Here is a 22,234-nt window from a genome sequence, read left to right on the forward strand (position 1 = left end):
TTAAGTTGACTCAGAAATTGCAGTACAGGTCAGGGGCTGACCAGCTGGAAAGCAGTTCTGTGGAAAAAGACCTGGGAGTCCTGGTGGACAACCGGATGACCATGAGCTACCAATGTGCTGTTGTGGCCAAGAGGGCATCGTGGGGTGCATGAAAAAGAGTGTGGCAAGCAGGTCAAGTTCTCCCCCTCATCTGGAGTATTGTGTCCAGTACTGGGTGTGAGAGTCTAATAAGTTTGTCTCTCTCTCTGTGAGTCAACAAAGATAAAGTGATAGCAGAGCCACTGGAAAGAAGGTGGAAAGAATCCTGTCCACCAATCCTGGATGCAAATCAGCTTGTGATTGCATCGTGATAACACGGGACTACAACAATAGGACCCAAGGACCCAGCCATCACACCTTTAGGGCAAGATAATCACCACCTGTTTCCTGAGCCTTGTCTGGATGGAGACGGGGTAGACGGAGATTCCCCCCTCCTCCAGCCAGGGTCTTGCCCAAACACACAGATTTCCTGCCACTGGAATTCCTGAGGGACAATATTTGACTACATACCTAAGGACTAAAAAACTGTATAAAAGACTTGAGCAACTACTGGTTTGTAGAGAGAAACAGAGGAGAGAAACGGAGGAGAGAAACGGGGAGAAAAACGGAGATGAAGGAAAACACAGGAGACGGGCCAGGCCGCTGAGAAGAGAAAGCCGGGACGATGCTGCTCCGGAGAAAAGAAGCTGCCCGGAGGACCACAGCTCCAGCCAAATCCTCAGCACCCCTTCTCTACAGACCCAAGCTGCCCAGAGGAGCCTCAGCACCGTTCCTGTATCAACCCAACATCTCCCCAGAGTACCACAGCTGTTCTCCAGCAAAAGCCTCACCATGGTGTCTCTACAAACCCAACATCTCCTGCAGCACCTTTCCTACACAGACTTTAACTGTCTTGGGGGGGATGAGGGGTGTGGTAATATAATTCCTTTCCTCTTCTATCTCTCGACCCTCTCTCTCTCTCTCTCTTTTCTCCCTCTCCCTTCTTATGTCCACTTTATTTATTAAATAGTCTAGCTGTTGATACTTTGGCCTCGTTTGTGCCTTTAATTTCACAACATGGGAATATTTAAAATAACTGTGTCTCCGGACCGAGACATCTAATGTCTCCGGACCGTGACACTGGGCTCCCTGATTCAAGGACAATGAACTGCTTGAGAGGGTACAGCAAAGGGCTACGAAGATGATTAGGGCACTAGAACAGGGGAATAGCCTCTCTTATAAAGAAAAGTGGAGGGACTTGTATTTTTTAGCCTAGAGAAGGCTATAGGGGGATCTTATTAATGCTTCTAAATACTTAAAGGGTGGGTGTCAGGGGGATAGGATCAGTCTTTTTCCAGTGGTGCTCAGTGACAGGACAAGAAATAACAGGTACGAACTTAAGCAAAGGAAGTTGATGGTGGTAAAGCACAGGAACTGGCTGCCCAGGAGACATTCAAAAGCTACCTGGATACTATTCTGTACAACCTGCTCTAGGTGAACTTACTCTGATGGGAGCATTGGACTAGATGATCTCCAGGGGTCCCTTCCAACCCCTATCATTCTTTCATGCTGTGAAGGGCCAGAGGGAGGATTCAGGAAAATACAGGCCTGTCAGCCCAACCACAGTGACAGGGAAGGTTATGGAGCAGATCATTGTGCATGCCATCACATGGCATACAGAACAGCCAGGTGATCAGGTCAAATGAGCTAGGGTTTATGAAAGGCAGGTCCTGCTCGAATAACCATATGTCCTTCTATAACAAGGTGACCCACTTACTGGGTGAGGGAAAGGCTGTGAACTTGGTTTATTTAGGCTTTAGTAAAGCCTTTGGCACCATCTCTGACCGCATCCTCCTGCAGAAACTGGCTGTTCTTGGCTTAGATGGGCACACTCTTCACTGGGTTAAAACCTGGCTAGATGGCCAGGCTTAAAAGGTTGTGGTGAATGGAGTTAAATCCAGTTGGTGGCCAGAAAAACTAGTGTTCACCATGGCTCAATATTGAGGCCTGTTCCCTTTATATCTTTATCAATGATTGCAGAACCACACAGAATCAACCAGGTTGGAAGAGACCTCCAAGATCATCAAGTCCAACCGATTACCCAACCCTAACTAATCAACTACACCATGGCACTAAGTGCCTCATCCAGTCTTTTCTTAAACACCTCCAGGGATGTCAACCCCACCACCTCTCTGGGTAGCCCATTCAAATGGGCAATCTCTCTTTCTGTGTAGACCTTCTTTCTAAGTTCAAGCCTGCACAGTTTCAGACCACGTCCTCTTGTTCTGTTGCTGGTTGCCTGGGAGAAGAGACTAATCCCCACCTGGCTATGACCACCCTACAGGTAGTTGTAGAGAGCAATAAGGTCTCCCCTGAGCCTCCTCTCCTCCAGGCTGAAAAACTCCAGCTCCCTCAGCCGTTCAACATAGGGCTTATGCTCCAGATGCCTCACCAGCTTTGTTCTGGATGAGGGTACTGACTGTGCCCTTGGTAAGTTTGCAGAAGTGACCACGTTTTGTGAGAGTGTTGATCTGCCTGAAGGTAGGAAGGTTCTGCAAAGAGATCTGGACAGGCTGGCTGGGCCAAGGTCAAGTGTATAAGATTTGACAAGGCCAAGTGCTGGGTCTCACACTTGGGTAACAAGCCTACACAGTGCTACAGGCTTGAGGGAGAGTGGATGGAAAGCTACCTAGTGCAAAAAGACCTTTCGGATGTTGGTTGACAGCCAAGCTGAATATGACCCCAGATGTGCCAAATTTGCCCAGATGGCCAAGATGCCAAGTACCACAACGGCTTGTATCAGAAGTAGTGTGTACAGTGGCCAGCAGGACTAGGGGAGTGACTGTGTGTCATTACTCAGTGCTGGTGAGGCTATACCTCAAACATTGTGCTCAGTTTTGAGCCTCACTACAGAAAAGTCATTAAAATGCTGGAGTGTGTCCTAGAAAGGACAACAAAGATGGTGAAGGGTCTAGAGAACAAGTCTGGGATTATTTAGTCTGAAGAAAAGAAGGCTTCAGAGAGACCTTATCATTCTACAACTACCTGCAAGGAGGTTGTAGCAAGGAGTTTGGTCTCATCTCCCTAGTAATAAATAACAGGACAAAAGAAATGGCTTCAAGTTGTGGCAAGAAAGGTCTAGACTGGACATTAGGAAAAGATTTTTCACGGAAAGGTTTATTTAGTAATGGAACATGCTGCCAGGAGTCATACCGGAAACACCTACCATGGTCAATACCTACCATCCCTAGAGATTATTTATATGATGTATAGATGTGGTGCTCAGTGACATGGTTTAGTAGTGGACTTGATGGTAGATTGATAGGTGGACTTGTTGATCTTAAAGGTGCTTTTCATCCTAAATGACTCTACAGTTCATTATGTATACAATGGAGTTTAGTATTTACATTATATGCTTCATTTTGCACATCTAAGTCTCATTTCCAAGTAACACATATACACATGCTTAAAATGTGCTCAATTTATTTGCATAACCATAGTTTTTTTTAATCTGTAAAATATTATATGCCACTATAAACCAGATTAAGTAAATTAACATGTCCAGGCCTTATTATTACAGCCCTACTATATTTTACATTTGAAAAATTAACCTTTATTTACCTATCTCCTAAAATGGAATCACAGAATGGTCTGGGTTGGAAGGGACCTCCAAAGGTCATCTAGTCCAAACCTATCTGCAGTAAGCAGGGGCATCCTCAACCAGATCAGGTTGCCCACAACCCTGTTGAGCCTCCCCTTGAAAAAGTCCAGGGACAGGGCTGCAACCACCTCCCCAGGAAATCTGTCCCAGTGTTCCACTACCCTCATGGTAAAGAACCTTTCCCTAACATCCAATCTAAATCTGCTCTTCTCTAGTTTGAAGCCATTGCCCCCCCATCCTATCACTACAGGCCTATGTAAACAGTCTCTCTCCATCCTTCTAGGCCCGCTTCAGGTACTGGAAGGCTGCTATTAGGTCTGCCTGGAGCCTCCTCTTCTCCAGGCTGAACAACCCCAGCTCACTCAGCCTGTCTTCATAGCAGAAGTGCTCCAACCCCCTGATGATTTTTGGGGTCCTCCTCTGGACCTGGTCCATCAGGTCTATGTTCTCCCTATATTGAAGGCTCCAGACCTGGATGCAGTACTCCAGATGAGGTCTCAGCAGAGAACTCTTGGTTACTCTCCATCTTAGTGGTGCTAAATACTTCCTGTTCTAGTGTTGCCAGTTCTTATATACATTTATGATTCTGAACTGTACAGCTGTTACATTAGCCTGGAGTTTTCCAGAATAATGTAGGGAAGAAAACTTACATACAGAACTTACTCTTTTAGTTCCTTAACTTCTGGGTTACTTTCAGGTAAGACTCCTATTCCTCGACCGTAACAGGTGCCACCATGGAGATGAAATTCTATGTGTGATCCATCTTCATTGTCAGCACTTCCTTGTTTTGCATGAACACTGTAAATTCTCAGAAAGCTTCCAATCTTAAAGAAGAAGAAAAAAATTGGTAAAACAAAGTTAGTTATTTACTTGGAAAATTCTAGGTCTCATGAAGCCTCTTCCCTGTTTTCAGTGAATCACAAACTATCTGAAGTTGTCAAGGACCTCTTGAGATTTCCTATTCCAACCCCTGTGCCCAAAGCAGAATCAACTAGAACACGTTTATTAGGGTTATCTGCAGCTAGGTTTTGAATATTTTCAAAGATAGAGACTCCAAAACCTCTCTGGGTACCATTGAACATATCTTTGTAACTCTTTAATTCAAAACCCTTTATTTTAAAATATCACTTGCCTTCAAAAAATATCACCTCCCCTTCAAAAAAACCCCAAAGAAACAACAAAACAGAGACAAACCCAAGTTTCTAAAGGTAGATAATCTGGAGACTTAATTGTATAGATTATGTCCCTTTAATGTGTTTTAAAAGCCTTTGAATCAAATTCACCAGCCTCCAAATATAAGTTTAAAATTATAACCTAAGATCCAGCTGATAGTTGGCAAGATACACACATTCAATAACTTTGATTTATGTCCACTCTAAGTATCTTTTAAAGAGTCCTATAGAAATTATAAATTAGTTTCAATTAACATTACTATTACAGCAGCCAGTCTTATTTCAGCTCTAGCTTCTGCTTTAACCAGTAGAAACCTAAACAGACTGGACTGTCCAGGTCTTAGTATGATACTTATAAACATATATACATACATATAAAAGCAGACAAAGCAGCATCCTGATTCTGGAATCCTCCTCTATAACAAGGAACAGGCTATGACTATATAATGTTGGTATTAAACTGCTCTGATAAATAATAATAATTCATGAAAAAGGCAGTGTATTTTCAAACTCAGGCACCAGGAACATGAAAAGTGCACTTCAGGCTGTACTTATTTTGCTTCTGGCATGGAGCTCTTACCCAAGTTTTAACTGATCTGCACTATTAGGGTGTTGCTCATTTTGTTCATTCAAAGCATATCAAGGAGACAGCTTGTGCATTTAGACAGAAGTTAAGAGACTCATCTGGAGCCTTTTTTTTTATTTTTATTTTTTCTTTATAGATGCTAAATTTCACCTAATTATGTTGAATATCCCAAACTTCAAGGGACAGTCACATTATAAAACCAATTTAATGACTACAACCAATGCTTTTGGAGAAAGTTTTTTTTAAGTTCTTAATTAGGTTCCACTTACCAAATAACTTTATGCCACTATAATAGTGCCAAAATCCTTTCTTTCCCCAGAGTAGTTTGTACACAAGGAGGAAAGTATCAATTATAATTGAACAATTGCTTTATTTCTTTCAAAAGCAATGTATGAATCCCCTAAGTATTTACTATGTGTACAAGCATAAAAGATTAAACATAGGAGAGAAAAGCCCAGAAGCCAAAAATACAAAATGCCAGTTTTGCCTGTTAAACTTGTATGCTGAAATTCATGCAAAAGTAAACTGAATTACATGTTTAAGTGCAACACTCAACTTCCCAAAATATATGACCTTGCATTTTATTAGATCACTTTTCTGAAAAGGTTATTTTTTTTTTATATCTTAACATAATTTAGAAGAAGCTGAATGACAATCATCATTGTCAAATACTGAAAAGCCTTGGGAAGGCTGTGAATGTCAACACTGACCAGACCTGAGCGTGCAGCTTCCCCGAGCTCCTTTAGAAGGCAGCATTGCCTTCTGTTAGCAAGAGATGGCAAACGTGGGTGTTGCGGTTAGGAACATTACTGTATTGCTGTTGTTTACAGAATGCCACCAGACTGAGCACACTTTATACACTTGACTGTGAAGGAATTATCATCTACATTAAAATAAACACCATGATGTAAAGAACCATCACTAAAATCTAGTACAAAACCAACTCACAGCTGTTCTGTGCATGAACTACCTACCTCGTTCAGAGCAAGTCTGTTTGAAATTAAAGCACTAAGAACACATTTCTTGCCATGTATAAATATACTAATATCCCAGTTGCAGTCAAATGCTAATGACTACTTTAAAAGTACACCTTAATGCTAAGAACTACAGTGTGACATCACATAGACAGTTCTTTGTAACTAGCCAACTAAACAAACTTCTAAGCATAATAAATTCTCATCATTACTTCAAAACACATAGGGGTTTAATAATTCTAATATTTCAACAGATTAATTTTACTGGGCAAATTGTGCATAACTTTGGGCAAGTAAGAGGAAGCATATACACAGCATTTGGGTGTGGTCCTCTGCAATAAAAAAAACCAAACAACCCAATTTAAATCAATTACAGGGTTTGGAGTACTTGGGTGTGAGAAGGGGAAGGTGGTGTGGTTTGCCTTTTCTTCCTTTTGAATAGTAGAAAAAAGTGGGGAAAGCAACACTGACAGGTCAAGGGAATGCTACCCAGGCCTGGAAAGTATGAAGCTATGTTTTACAGACATGTAACTCAAATTGTGGGCTGGAAATGTGGCTTAAGCACTAGAAAAGCAAGCAAGACTTCTCAGCTAAAAAGATGTAACATAGTATACAGTGGGAGGAACATCTGAAGACACATAACACAGAGCAAATACTGTGAAACTACAGACTAGAATTTGTATGCATGGGTTAATTGTTTTAATTGTACTATCCAGAAAATGCATGGAAACACAAAACTCGTTATGACCATGCATAAGAGGCATGTACAATACCATGTATTCAACGAAGGACAGCATATAGGAAATCTTCCATTAGTTGTGGACAGCTGGAGTTCACCTGTGTAGTGACTGCACTGATGCTGACTTGGCTTGATTTCTACTGTCTAGCAAAATGACTCAGATGAAAAAACCCTTGTCACCAACCTATTCCTAAATTTTATGCCAAGGTCTGATGAAACCTTGAGAACCTGTGGAACTACTGGAGTAAGAATGACTGAAGAGTAATGAACTGAGCAATTCTATGGAGAGTTAGCTGGGGTTCCTACAGTAACAAGAAAGACTTATGCATCCCAGGCAGCCAGAGAAAGAAGGATATTCATGAATAAACATGAAAATATAAGTGACAAAAAGTCTACTTATAGCATGAACTGTAGCATACTTTCAATATTATTAAGGTTCTCTCCATTGAAAATGTTATTTGACTGGCTTGGGAAATAAGACAAAACGTTCATATGTTTAGCGTTCTCAGGACAGACAATCCAAACAAGGAACTTTCAACAAACATTTGCAGTAATACACCTGATGCTGTACTCTGGGATTTTCTAAAAATTTACTGTATTACCCACTTTCTCTAGACTTTAGGGTTTAGTCAGTGATTCCTTGTCTGAACACATGCCTACAGATACAATTCTTAAAATCAGAAGAAATATTTCTTTTTTTTCCCAATCTGCTCTTCTTGACATCAAGACTGCATAGACCAGATTGTTCCTACAGAAACCATCAACTTTAGAGCTGCACCTGTCATTGCAAATAGCACATGACAACACGGAGAGTGTAACATAACAATTCCATAACAATTTACATTAAAAAAGGCAATTCTAAGATACTTTTCTCTGCAGAAGAGATGGCACTTTTATTGTCTATGAAACTGTAAGCTAGCAAAATATCTAGTACAGTTTCTGTCCACGCTGTTCTCATGTTCACATTAGGCAAGGTGCAGTTGCACACAGTAAATGCTCTCCAGTTTTATGCTTTAATATAAATTATTAAAGAAAAAATAATTTCCATAACAAGACTGACTCTAAACTAAATGAAATATTATACAGATTCATATAGACTATTTCAGTTATACTTTCTTACACTGTGACATGATTAGCATTTAAAAACAAACCTTTTATTAAATCTTCCATTTTAGGAAGAGTCCCCCCAAATTTTATTATCTCTAGATTATTCTGTGAAATAAGACTGCAGGTATTGCTACCTGAGCATAAAAATCTTTCCAGAGTTTTAACTGTTAGGATATCAGCACTTTTTCTTCAATTGAACTCCCCTAAAAGGATTGTTCAAAAATGGTCTAATTCAAAACTTCTATAGTTTGAATGAGTTAAACTACTGCAACTTTGGACATAGACAGAGGAAAACCAGCCTGTGTGGCTCAGTAGGTTAAAGTAGGTTTCATAACAGTTTCCTTTGACATTAGAGCTTCTGCTAAACACTGTGGTATATAGCAAAGGCACAGATGCTCTAAAGCTAAGGAAAAAATGGTTTACAGAAAGGAAAAAGTATTGAGACCCGATGAAGACATCCCACATATTCAGCAGGAATTCCTGAATATAAATGTAAAGAAGTAATAAAGTGAGTATCATCAGCTATTCAAGAACCTATGTTTCATTAATATGAAAGTAGTTTTTGCCTCGATTTTAAAACTGTACTGCTTTACTGGAACATCAGCAGTCACACCAGGTAGCAAAAGAAAAATTCTGAAAGAGAACTTCTAAGTAATGAAGTACTTCTGTGAGTAAGTTTTGTTACGAATTCTTACACAAAGGCAAGTCATTTTGCTGTCATCTACTTATGAGTGGGTATTAATATATCAAGTTGATTACGTGTCTGCTGATAGCCCCAGCACATTTCAGAGAGTCGTTATCCAGTGGCGCCTGCCCAATACACATCAGCTATTGTCTGGGTAAGCAGCAAAGGTGATTTTATCTTTGTTGAGTCACATCAAGACAGACAAGATTTAGTCTCTCACAGAATGGCTATCACTTATCTTTATTTTCTAGTAAACACTATCTTAAAAATGATGCTTGGGCATAGAGAGCAAGGCATAAAATGGAAGATGTATTCTTTGCTAATTTACTGTATTTAGAAGCAAGATGGCAGTATTGCTGAAGATGAAATGTTTAATTATGTTGTTGTTTCCTCTGTCTAAGCATAATCAACATTACTGACCCACTAAATGAAGACTGCACTGCAAACTGCAGAAGTTCATATAAATGAAAATCTTCTATTGACTTTGGAATTACAGGCTTTTAATGAGACTGCAAGTTTAACCCCACTTTATATAATTAAAAAAAAAAATTCTAAAGCATAGAACACATTTTTTGAGTGTATTATTTTCACAGGATTATGCATGATATTACAGTGTCTGGGAAGAACTGCTTAATTGGAAGAATCTTTTTCATGGCAGTTTTAGGGTAATGAGGCTGTTTTACGGATGTTGAAGAGTTTTGCATTCAAATAAAAGGCATGGGAAATACAGCAAAAGATAAAGAGGAGCATTTGAAACTAATTAACAAAGGAACTGAATTGATACCTTAAGTGAATTCTAAGCAGAAAATAGGCCACAAAAATGAGAGTGAGAAATACCAAACTGTGCATTACCTTAAGTGATTTTGCCAGTTGCATGTGGTTATCATAGACTAGAACGTCTGCCGTTAGATTTTGCAGCTGATAAAGACGACCTTTTTCTCCTTCCAGGTCTCTTTCTTCCACAGACACTTTCCAAGTTGGGTAGGGACATTTTGTGCCATCCCATACCTGCAATGAAAATGAACTATTTCAATATACTTAGAGAACTTTAGAATAAGATTTTAAATAACTTTTAATATTTTAATAAATTTGCTGTTTGATTAAAAATTGATAACAATAAGAAACCTTAATAGAACTCTTCGAAGTCCTTAAATTAGATTTTACAGAATTTAAAAAATTGTTATTCATTACAGAGTAATAAATCATTCTGTAGAGAATATGATTAAATGTTGACTTGAGATTTACTAATATTTTAAACAGAAACCCAAAATCAGCAGTAGCAAGACCTCAACTGTTTATCCAGCAGTTATAACTAATATAATTTGTCATATGCAGAACTGTTTAGATGTAATGTTCTAATTCTGCTACAAGGGTTTTTTTAACCACTCCAGCTACAGTATGTGAAGACTTAGCACACAGTATATATTCCCCTAATTACTAATGTTCTCCTACATCAGTATATGCTGCTAATTATTCAGAATGTATTAGACAAGCATCAGTATTCAACATATACTTAATAACAGGGATTCCAATTTTTTTTCCCAAAAGCTAAGTTCTTGATACATTTAAGTATTGAAATATCAACAGAGTTATTTTTGAGCTATCAAAGTTACTGTGAAAAAGTACCATTAACAATAGACTTATCTCTTTGGAACCAGAATCTTACTACTTAAACCAAACATTGACGTTTCCGTGATTGCCGCTTACAACATAGTCTGTGAACTATAGTTTCCCGAGTTCCTGAAGATACACTCTTGTCAAAGATAGCAGAAATAATGGTCTGAAATACTGGCATAGAAAAAGAAAAATCTAGAGGCATTTGGATTACAAGACTGAAATCCTGCATTTCATAGGATTTCATGCATACAGGTTTGACAGGAGCTAATTTTCAGACAGCGTGTGATACCAAGAAATTTTGTCCTGTGAGTTAGGCACTGCAGCGGGGGAAGAGATGACAGCAAAGCTTAATTTTTAAAGGGTTTCTACTCTTTATGCTTAACTGCTATGGATCAAAGGACCCACAGGAAAAGATCTAAGAATCAACAAAGCCATGTGTAAATACATCGAGAATAACTCATGATTGAAATACTCATCCCAAATCAAGAGATAAAAGGAAAAACTATTCACAGTAAAAATGACCCACAACATTGGATTAATGTTCCGAAATAAGACTGTATTCTGAAAGACCAAGATAATGAGGTGATACATGCTGCCACAGATTACACACACACACACAAAAAGCCTATTATCTCCTGATCCTGTACCATAAAATACTTAAAACCACCTCTGAGAGGTTGCCCATTGCTTGAATTACCAAGCCTTTTCCAGAACTCAGCTAATGAAACAGATTTAATACATACATATTATGAATATAAATCACATTGACAAAATAAAGAACCTGAAATTTGTCAAGTTTTATGATTCAGCTGGCACTCAACTTTATTAGAATAAACCTTTATTAGAATAAACCAAACCAGGTTGGAAGAGACCTTCAAGATCATCGTGTCCAACCCATCAACCAATCCAACCCACCCAAACAGCTAACCCATGGCACCAAGCATCCCATCAAGTCTCCTCCTGAACACCTTCAATGACGGCGACTCCACCACCTCCCCGGGCAACCCATTCCATAGCGCAATCACTCTTTCTGTATAGAACTTCTTCCTAACATCCAACCTGAACCTCCCCTGGCGCAGCCTGAGACTGTGTCCTCTTGTTCTGGTACTGGCTGCCTTGGGACACTTTGGAGTTCTACATGTAGAAGATGGATCTGACAAATGTATTTTAAAATCCTGAATGCTCCCTGTCAGATACAAGAACAACTGCTTAGCCTTAAAATGTCCTCTGCCAGAGGAACTAATGGGGCTAGCATCAGGGCACCTTTGGGAGGAATTTCTAAGGAATGGTTAGTTACAACCTTTGGTCAACAAAACACTGAAATGGGAGAGACACAATGAAGCCTGTTTCTCTTTTCAGTATACTAATTGTATGACATAGCTGAATGTAGACATTTTAACTGACACACAGAAGGACAGAATAAAAGTAAAATACATGTGGAAGGCATAAAAGACTAAATAATTTCTAGTGTACATTTTTAGTCCTTGTCAGTTCAAATAAGAAAATTCTCAGAGAAACGTAAGCACCAACAAGTAGTGATACTGTCTTTACATCATAGGAGCCGCAGGTGCTGTGCATATTCCAATTAACCATGTCTAATATTAAAGCTGTGCTATGGGTGATGCACAAAATCACTGAAATTTGTTTTAGTTGTCCTTGAAGCAAACTCCACTAGTTATATAAGCTTAGTGCTCAAAATAATTGTTACACTTTGTAGTATAATTAACTATTAATATAACTGATATACTTGGAATGACATGATAAATTGAAATAGTTATTACAAAATATATAATCAAAATAATGGTATAATGTTTAATGATTAGGCTGGAGGTTAGGAAGAAATTCTACACAGGGAGAGTGATTGCCCATTGGAATGGACTGCCTGGGGAGGTGGTGGAGTTACCATCATTGGAAGTGTTCAGGAGGAGACTTGACAGGGTGCTTGGTTGCATGGTTTAGTTGATTAGGTGGTGTTGGATTGATAGGTTGGATGCAATGATCTTGAAGGTCTCTTCCAACCTGGTTTATTCTATTCTATTTGCAGTGGTATTGAATTTGTTTTGTGGTTTTTTTTTTTCTTTGGTTTTTGGTTGGCTGGTTAGGTTTTTTGCTTGTGTCCTTTTTTGTTGTTGTTTTGGTTAGCGAATCAACAAAATAATCAGAGATCAGTCTACAATTTTTAAAAAAGGCATTTTGCCATGCTTTAAAAAGAAGAAAATTAGCTACAGCATACCAGTCATAATTATGCTACTAAAAAGATGTGATAGGAATTAGAAATCTGAAAAAATGATCTCTTATTTGATTTCAAACTTTTACCTTCCTAAACCTATCCTAAGTTTCTCCCTCCAAATCATTATCTTTACTACACAAAACTGACAAAATCCACGTCAGATCTTACAACAGATGAGAGTAGAAATACTAATAATTTAAGAAAGCACTTGTCTCTGTCCTTGAAAAGGTTCTTCAATGCTGAACATACTCTCATTCATGAACAACTTACAGTCCACAAAGTTCTGAAATTTGATGGTCTCATCTGACATCTATTTCAGAAGGGATAATTAAATGGAAAAAATTGTAACAGCTGCAAAGCATAGTATAGGATGACAATTAAGGTTTGTTTCTGTGCAGAGCATGCATTGTTCTGCACAAGAAAAATCTTTACTGCTTTAATTAAGAAATAATGTAGTGTGTTGTTTCTAAAAATGTAACAATACAGATTAATACAGTAGAACCAGTAACTAATTTTATGAAGTCATAAACCAGAAAATAACAAGCTATTCATCACTTACTTGTAAAAGGAAAAAAAAAAATAAAGGAGTTTCCTAATAGCATTAGACACACATCTAGAGACAAACCCAAGAAAATTATGCAGACCTTTTCAGACAGGTGATGTTATGGATCGCCCTTGCTGGCAGTTTGCATTTTGTACATTTGGTGAGCACTGATCTGCGAAGTGCTTGCCTATAGCTAAAAGAAACAATCTACAATCCATCCAGATAAAGAACATACAAATTTTCTAGATAGTGATACTTACTGAATTAATTATATCCAGTAGATCTAACTAAAACACAAGGTAAAAATCTAAACCAGTATTTTTCAACTTCAAGAACTCTTGCAATATTTACCTATAAGTGCTTGCCATCCTAGAAAGCCTCTCTAAAAAAATAAATCATATTAACAGTTTTAAAGAGAACTGGGAATTTTGTATAGTTTTAATAGAAATAAAATGGTCAAGGATCATAAATTTGCTCAACCTCAAAATATTCATCTACATAACATTATTCAAACCAATGAATATGTCTCCTTGTTTGAAAGCAGAACCAGGATGTCTTAATAATAAATCTAACAAATTATTAAAAGAAAAAAAAAATAATCTACCTTTAGAAGAAAAGAAGATCCATCCACTTTTGCTTTTCCTACCAGCTGGCAAGTGAGATCAAAGAACAGCATTGGCTGAACACCAGACAATTTTGCTGCAGGTCCAGATATGGAAAGATTACTGGCTGCCCAAGCACGCAATTCTTTAACTGTTTTAATTTCTTCTTCCGTGAAAGTGTATACTTTGCTAGAGGTTCGAGGAACTATTGGTGTTCCTACAGTTCCATCAAATGTCAAGGATGCAAATCCCCCACTGGTAATTCCCTGCATCTGTCCATTGTATTCCCTGATCTGTAATAAAATATGAAAAAATGTAAGTGGCTGCAGTGGTTTGAAATGTTCATACCTTTCTGTTTCATCATGTGCATGAAGAAGGGACCATTGATCATTTTTGTTCCTGGTGTTAATAGGAGAACAGAGTCAAAAGGAAAAATCCTGAGGTGTCAGAAAAATTAAATTTTAGGGGTCACACACAAAGTTATCACAGAATCACACAGAATCACCAAGGTTATGGCAGAGCAAAGTCATTATGGATACATGTTTTCTGTCTCTCACAATAGCCCTGCTTCCTGGCAGTATGGAACAGAAACAAAAAGCATCAGTTCTAGAAGATTTTTTTTTTCCTTTTTTTCCTTTTCATTCCATAAAGCAAATGGTGACCAGCTTTCATCCCTTGAATTATGAATACAGCTTTCACAACTACTCTTATGTCTACTGCCCTGCATATGGCAGATCTGCTCTATCTTGCTGATTTAGCTGTGCATCTGTTACCACATAAAACAGCGTTCAAACTCTGAAACATTCCTTCATGGATCTAGTGAGGTCTTACTGTTCCCTGCACTTTATATATACAGTAAAGCACTGCACAAGTCATTATCCAGAAATGTCAAAACAGCTGTTTTGATCCATCCCTTTTTAATTAAAATTTGCTTATCAAAAAAGCAACAAGACTTCTAAATATATAGCATTTGTGAGACAATTTAGTTTAGGGTACCAGTGCTCAATTTTCAACTGGTAGAATATTATACTGATTTAAAGGTGCAGAATCTGAAAAAAGAAAAGGAAAAAAGTTCCAAACAGCAACATTTTTTTACCAAAACACTGCTGTAAGATTTATGTCTATAAAAACACTGGAATTTTAAAAGCACCAAATTATTCTTTGGAAATTCATTAAAAAAAACAGTTCAACCTTCCATTTACTTAAATACTCTCCAGATCTGACCAATGGAGCACATTAATTCGTGATGTAGTTTTTATTTACTCTAACACTGAAAACCCTTATTTTTTTAACCATTAGGTTTAAACATTGAAAATGAAGGAAAAGCCAGTAACAAATTCAGGAAAATACTTAGCTTTATAATCAGTTTCTTCCCATTACACATCATCTGGAAAAAAATGTTCCATGGTAACATTAAGATATTATCTAACATAAATACATAGATCTACTTTAGTTTCTGCCACTGGCATCATATTCCATAGGTTTTCAAAACAGGTAACATCCAGAGGGGAGGAAAATTCCCTAGTTATTTCTTTGCTAATTCTTTTAAATAATCATCAAAGTATCTTAATTCTTTCTTACTAAGAATTATATCCTAGACCTCTAGCCTACTTATCACTACTTTCCAAATTTCCCAAATCCTTTATGGCATTTTTTGAGCATTCATGAGGCTGTGCTTGAACATACTAGTATCTCCTAGTATTCTCATATGGAAGAATTAAAATTAGCCTTTATGTAGAAAAAGGCACTTATAAAATATAAATAAGTAACATGGTAATCCTGAAATATCATGATAAGAAAATTATCAATGATCTTGAAACAACCCCAAATGTCCTTAGGTGTAGGCATGTGGAGAAGCCACTGAGTGCTCTCAGAGGTAAAGAGCATTCAACATCATGTAAGTGAACAACAGAACAAACAGGAAAAGTAAATACAGGATGAGTTACAGAACAAACTATTTCATAGCTGGAAAATTACTTCTGTCTGACACACAGAACAGAAGACAGCCAACAGAAATTCTCCAGGCTTGTCCTTCAAAAACTAATCATTGCTAAATGATGAAGAATAAACAAAATGTACAAAATCCCTGGGCAAATGTTTCATTATGGCACTAAATAAACCATAAAATATATAAACTATAATTATTCCAAAGTTAGATGACACAGTTACTGTTGTCTGTGCAAACATGGTTTGTTTTAATTTGTATGATGATAACCCATTCCATTACCCTATTTTTCTCTTTTTATGCATGAGTTAAGAAGTGCAGCGGTGATGAACTTGTGCTGTGCAACCAAGGATTTCTCATGTTTAATACTCCCACTTCATTTGCTGCAACTCATAAGAAGTTAAGGCACAAAAGGAAGTGAATCAAATAGCATTAATATCATTGTGACAAAAAGCTAGAGAATTAAAATTTTGTAATTGCTACAGAGATTGCACTATGCTGAGGAAGCCATACACATAAAGATTATGAGCCGTCACTCCCTTGGTCTTTGTTCTCCACGTGTTCCATGAGTTAGGTCTGCAATACAGTGTATTCAGGAAAAAAACCAGCCAAACACTTCCTAGACAGTGATTGTATCAGACAACTAGAGTAGGGTGTACAAGATGAACACCTAAATAAGAATGTGCTTCATTTTCTCCAGTTATCAAACATTAAAATGGAAATCAAATACCAATTCACTTCGCTGGGAGAGGAAATAAATTCTTGTTTGTGAATCACTCTGAGGTAATAAGGAATACTACAGAAAAGCCAGTGAGGAAATTAACAATTCTATTGTCATGGCAGGGCTTGAATAATAAAAGAACAGCTTAATACACACCCAAGCTCCCAAATCAAGCAAGGATAAAATATTAGATATTTAGTCAGTACCATCAGGTTGCCTCTACCCTCCCACAGCTTAAACATTAGGCATTAAGTCTGAAATATTAAGAGCATTCATAGTGAACCACAAAAAATACTTCTGAGAAAACTCCACTTAAAATAACTCCTTTCTAACCGTGAAAACAGTGGTCAGACAATTAGATTATAGACTTAGCTTTTATGTTGGGGTTGGGAGACTCCCCCTCCTCCTCACCTCTGCAAAGCCTGTGGTTGAAGGGCTGAACGCAGTACTGCAAATCACTGAGTACCACAATTCACAAGGAATCATCATAAGAAGTCAAAAATGTACTTCAAGGAATATTAAGAAATGTAATTAAAACTGGATAATCTTTCAGGTCTTTTACTGAGACACTTAACATTTTCATTCTCTGCAACAAATACTGAGCAAATAAAATTATTCTCTACCTACAGTAATCTGCAAAAAATCCTCTCCATTAAGTTATTAGCTCTGAATCATGGAACTTTGCTGACACCTGTGTTACTATGAGAAGTTATTCATTAGCAGATGAGAGTGCAGCTGGGGGCAGTAATTTTTAAAATGTGTTTCCTATCAATACCAACTTTTTTGAAGTCTCTCAGAAGCATATCTCAGAAAGGGAAACATGAATACAAGCTGGAAGGACTATCTTTATCTGTCCTCACTAGTACACACAGTTCTGACATAGTATGGCCTCTGGTACTCTGAATTGCTTTCATTCAGCAAGCTAAGAGAAGGTGATTAAGGCCTGAAGACAAAAGAAGAAAGAAAAGGAGAAATTGCAGACAGTGTAATTAGAACTCTAATTAGGCCATTTCTTTTTTCAACTGAGACTTGTGGTGCACAGCAATCACACATACTCTGTATACTGGTTGAAATGAAAGAGAGGAAAAGGTCACCCTCCGCTCAGTTCACTCCTAGCAGTGAGCATCAGGTTTCTAAGAAGTCAGGTGTTTACCTGCTCAGATCAGAGATGAAAGTTATTGTTAGTCTGGAGTAGCCAAAACCTCACCACCCAGAAAAAGACAACTTCATTACTCTAGATCATTCTTAGAGAGTAATTAAACAAAATGTCAATGTATGAGAAGATATGCATTGTGAACAGTTGGGAGTCAGTTAGGGATGGAAAAAACACAAACCAGCTCAGTTGTGATTGGAAAAAAAGCATATGTGGAGAGTGAATTAACAGACTCTGTCTTTAAATGTTGAAATATCATCTTAGGACAATGATGAAATAACGATTGACAGGTATTTTAGAATGATCTCAAAAATTTTATGCCAAATCAGGAGAATGGTGAGGCTTCTTACATATGCCATATCAACAGGTTTCCTTGATAAGTTTATACTATAGATAAATAGTGGAACTGAGACACTACCATGTTTGCATAACAGAGGGTGCATACATAAGTGTTCTTTTTGTTTTAATCTGTATTTTCCACATCTTAAAAAAAAAATCCAGTATTAACCTGTCACACATACTCAACTTTTCAATTATTTTAATCAGGCTCTATTCTACTTTCTCCTTTTTCACACATACATTATAAAATAGGTACTTGTTAATAGGAACTTACATGTTCCTACCACCACTGACTTTCAGAAATTAGTGTATCTGTGTAACATTCACTCTGCTGGATTCAGACTTCCCCATCCAAAGTCAAATCAATGATATCTCAATTACTGGATAAATTTCATTACTTCATGCATTTATTGCCACATTTGCTTTTTTTACTTTGTTCTCCTGCTACAGCGTATCAAAGGGTACACACTAAATACTACTGATATTTGTCTCTTTTGTTATTCTTCTGTTAATTTCTTTTTAATTATTTTAAAGAAAAATAAAAGCTAGAATTATGTGCGGTTACCGTGCAAATTAATATGTAACGTGGACTGCTCTGCACTTAAGACTAGGTATAGTCCAGCATTACAAGACTTCCATTTGTTCTCTCTAGGTGTGGTTCCTCCTTCCTACACAGTTGTAGCAGGCACATGAAAAACATCCAGCAGAAGCAGTACCAAAACTACAAACACAGTTTCCTTCATGGCTTTTGATACAGGTAAACACAGGGTAAGGAAAGAAAACAAAAAGAGCAGCAGCTAGAGCATATTGCACACTAGCAATCCCAGATGGATTATGTCTGCTTGGGTAACTCTCCAACTGATCTAAACTGCTCCATAACAGAAATAAGCCCTCAATGCTGTTAATTCAAAGAGGAATAAATTGTACACTTATGTCACTTAAATTCTATTCACTTAGAAGTATTATGACAACTAGTCAACTAGTTGTGAGAGTCTAATAAGTTTGTCTCTCTCTATGTGAGTCAACAAAGATAAAGTGATAGCAGAGCCACTGGAAAGAAGGTGGAAAGAATCCTGTCCACCAATCCTGGATGCAAATCAGCTTGTGATTGCATCGTGATAACACGGGACTACAACAATGGACCCAAGGACCCAGCCATCAAGCTTTCTGGGCAGGATGGTTTCTGCCCATCAAGTACCTTGGGCAGGGTGATACGATGGTTTCCACCACCTGTGTAAAGGAATGTGGGAGGACTTGTCTGGATGGAGATGGGGTAGACGGAGATTCCCCCCTCGCCTCCATCCAAAAATTTTGCCCACATACACAGCAATACACAGAAAGATTTCCGGGGGAACAGATTTCCTTGCCTCTGGAATACCTGACATACCAACACCTGCCTGAGGACTAAAAAACTGTATAAAAGACTTGAGCAACTACTGGTTTGTAGAAAGAAACAGAGGAGAGAAACAGAGGAGAGAAACGGTGATGAAGGAAAACACAGGAGACGGGCCAGGCCGCTGAGAAGAGAAAGCCGGGACGATGCTGCTCCGGAGAAAAGAAGCTGCCCGGAGGACCACAGCTCCAGCCAAATCCTCAGCACCCCTTCTCTACAGACCCAGGCTGCCCAGAGGAGCCTCAGCATCGTTCCTCTATCAACCCAACATCTCCCCAGAGGACCACAGCTGTTCTCCAGCAAAAGCCTCACCACGGTTTCTCTACAAACCCAACATCTCCTGCAGCACCTTTCCTCCACAGACTTTAACTGTCTTGGGGGGGATGAGGGGTGCGGTAATATAATTCCTTTCCTCTTCTCTTCCTCTTCTATCTCTTGTCTCTCTCTCCCTCTTTATTTTCTCCCTCTTCCTTTCTTATGCCCACTTTATGTCCACTTTATGTAATAAATAGTCTAGCTGTTGATACTTTGGCCTCGTTTGTGCCTTTAATTTCACAACACGGGAATATTTAAAAGAACTGTGTCTCCGGACCGAGACATCTAATGTCTCCGGACCTTGACACTAGTTGAACAAATACTCATGAAAAAATAATGCTCTATTGGAATTATCATAACCACATCTTTTTTTAAGGGAGAGATCAGCTGTTTAGAAAATTTGGTATCACACAGTATCATAGTATCACCAAGGTTGGAAGAGACCTCAAAGATCATCAAGTGCAACCTGTCACCACAGACCTCATGACTAGACCATGGCACCAAGTGCCACATCCAACCCCCTCTTGAAAATTCCAGTTTTGTTCCATACCATAGCAATAGCTATTTTATAAATCAACTGTTTTATCCAATGTCTCCAACATGCTAATTTCAATACATGGTGAATTAAATCATTCCTACAGTCCTTGTACTGGAAAACCAGCAAGCACATAAACCTCTCACATCCTAGTACATACCTTTATTCTATGAAATCGAACAACATCTCCAACTTTGTAGATTTTTGGTAGGGAATCCAAATTTCCACTAAAAAGAGTGCACGTTAACTTTGCATTTGATGGGTCCACAAGTGTAACAACTGAGCAATAATCTGTAAAACACAGAAGTGTTTGAATGAATAGGCAATATGCAGTTATTAATACATAGATACTAAACTTGGGCTGACTAACCGTATGGCAATTTTTTTCTGCTATGATCTGTGTAGCTCTTCAAAAGTTGATTTAGTTGCAGGAGCACAAGAACTGAAGTGCAGCTTATCTTGCTGATAATTAGCCCAAATAACTGAAAATCAAATGAGTGACTAAGCATAGGTCTGTGAACAAGGAACACACAAAACTTTTTCTTCTGTCTGTGACACGCATGCTATTTTTTCAGGTTTCAATTACTTCCTCCATAAAATGATGAGTGTATGCACAATCTTACATTATCTGGTTCTAAGATTTCTTTTTGCACTGCCTTCTGAAGAGGTAATGAGTTCTGCATGTTCAAAAAGCGTATTAAAACTTAAATTACCTCTCTTTCCAATGAAATAGGTAAGACACATACTGCAAGGTTTAATTGCATAGCAGTAGATAGAAAGTATAGTAAGAATTTTAAATGTGCCCTTCTGAAGTTAAATTTTATTAATAGAATTTCACTTCCATTAAGGCCCTAAAAAGTCAACTCAAAACAAGATACAAATATGACACGGCAAAACAGCCCAGAATAGAGTAGTATTTGCAGATGATAAATGAAACCTGTTTCCACTTCAGCTCACAGAAGCATGTGTACTCGGGTACCTTACAAACATAAAATAGTGTACACTTGCTCTTTTGCAGCATGGTAGGTGGCTAACCTGCCTCAGAACTTTTCAAATACCTACTGTCAACCTGGCTGTATGTTTAGAACCTCAAACCTCCACATATCTTGTCCTTGTTGCTTTTAATCAAGAAAACAGAGTGCTTTTCTTTTGGATACCTATTATGCCATCATCTTTTGAAACTTACAGTAAGTTCACGGCCTAATTGCAACTCTTCCAGCAGATCAACAGAGCAAAGACATCATAACCTGGTTTTTTTTTGTTTGTTTTTTTTTAACCTTGATGACAACCCTGATACATTTACATACACAAAATTCTGTTTTTCATAAAGAGATAACAATATCCTCAAACAAAAAGTGTAATTGTTAGGCATTAACAATATTCCATGATTTAAAATTCAAATTTCCTGAGGTCTGGACTCTTGCAATGATGATCTTGCCACTGATTTTCCATTTGAACATACCATTCCTACTACTATTAGTTAAGAGTGGCAAAAATTTTGAAATAAAATTAGTTTCTACTTTTCCATATTGGTATAACACTGATTTACTATTTTTCTTAGCAGTTTTCTGTACTTGGAAAAGACTGAATATATCCAAAAAGTTTGCAGCGTGCACAGTGCTTTCAGAATGGAATCATGAATGAAATGATTCTGCTATTACTCATTCTGACTAAAACAGTATAAACTGAACTACCCAAAATGCTTGGGCAACTCTCCAGTTTTGTAACGTTGTCAACTTTAACTCATGTTTTTGCTGTTCCAATCCTACTTTAAGAATGCAAGTTTTAATTGTAAAAGTTTATACGTACATCTGATCTGCATATAGAAATGCAGACATACTGTCCAGAAAAAGCAACAGTACCTCTATGCACAGAATCCATTTACTTTTCCTATAATC

General features: G+C 37.9%; 1 protein-coding gene across 4 annotated transcripts in view; it reads right to left on the minus strand.

Moving 5' to 3' along the window:
• Window positions 1–22,234, minus strand: part of POT1 (protection of telomeres 1) — a 69,663-nt gene that overhangs the window by 17,220 nt on the left and 30,209 nt on the right. For all 4 annotated transcript variants that reach the window (XM_068165586.1, XM_068165578.1, XM_068165603.1 and 1 more), the window contains 4 exons: window positions 20,497–20,627; window positions 13,938–14,228; window positions 9,795–9,950; window positions 4,343–4,503 (listed from right to left, as the gene is read on the minus strand). In XM_068165586.1, coding sequence (XP_068021687.1) covers window positions 4,343–4,503; window positions 9,795–9,950; window positions 13,938–14,228; window positions 20,497–20,627 — 739 coding nt within the window. The remainder of the gene's footprint in view (window positions 1–4,342; window positions 4,504–9,794; window positions 9,951–13,937; window positions 14,229–20,496; window positions 20,628–22,234) is intronic.

Source organism: Melanerpes formicivorus, unplaced genomic scaffold, assembly GCF_026170545.1.
Source record: "Melanerpes formicivorus ecotype bairdi unplaced genomic scaffold, bMelFor1.0.p_v2 SCAF_3, whole genome shotgun sequence".
NCBI lineage: Eukaryota > Metazoa > Chordata > Aves > Piciformes > Picidae > Melanerpes > Melanerpes formicivorus.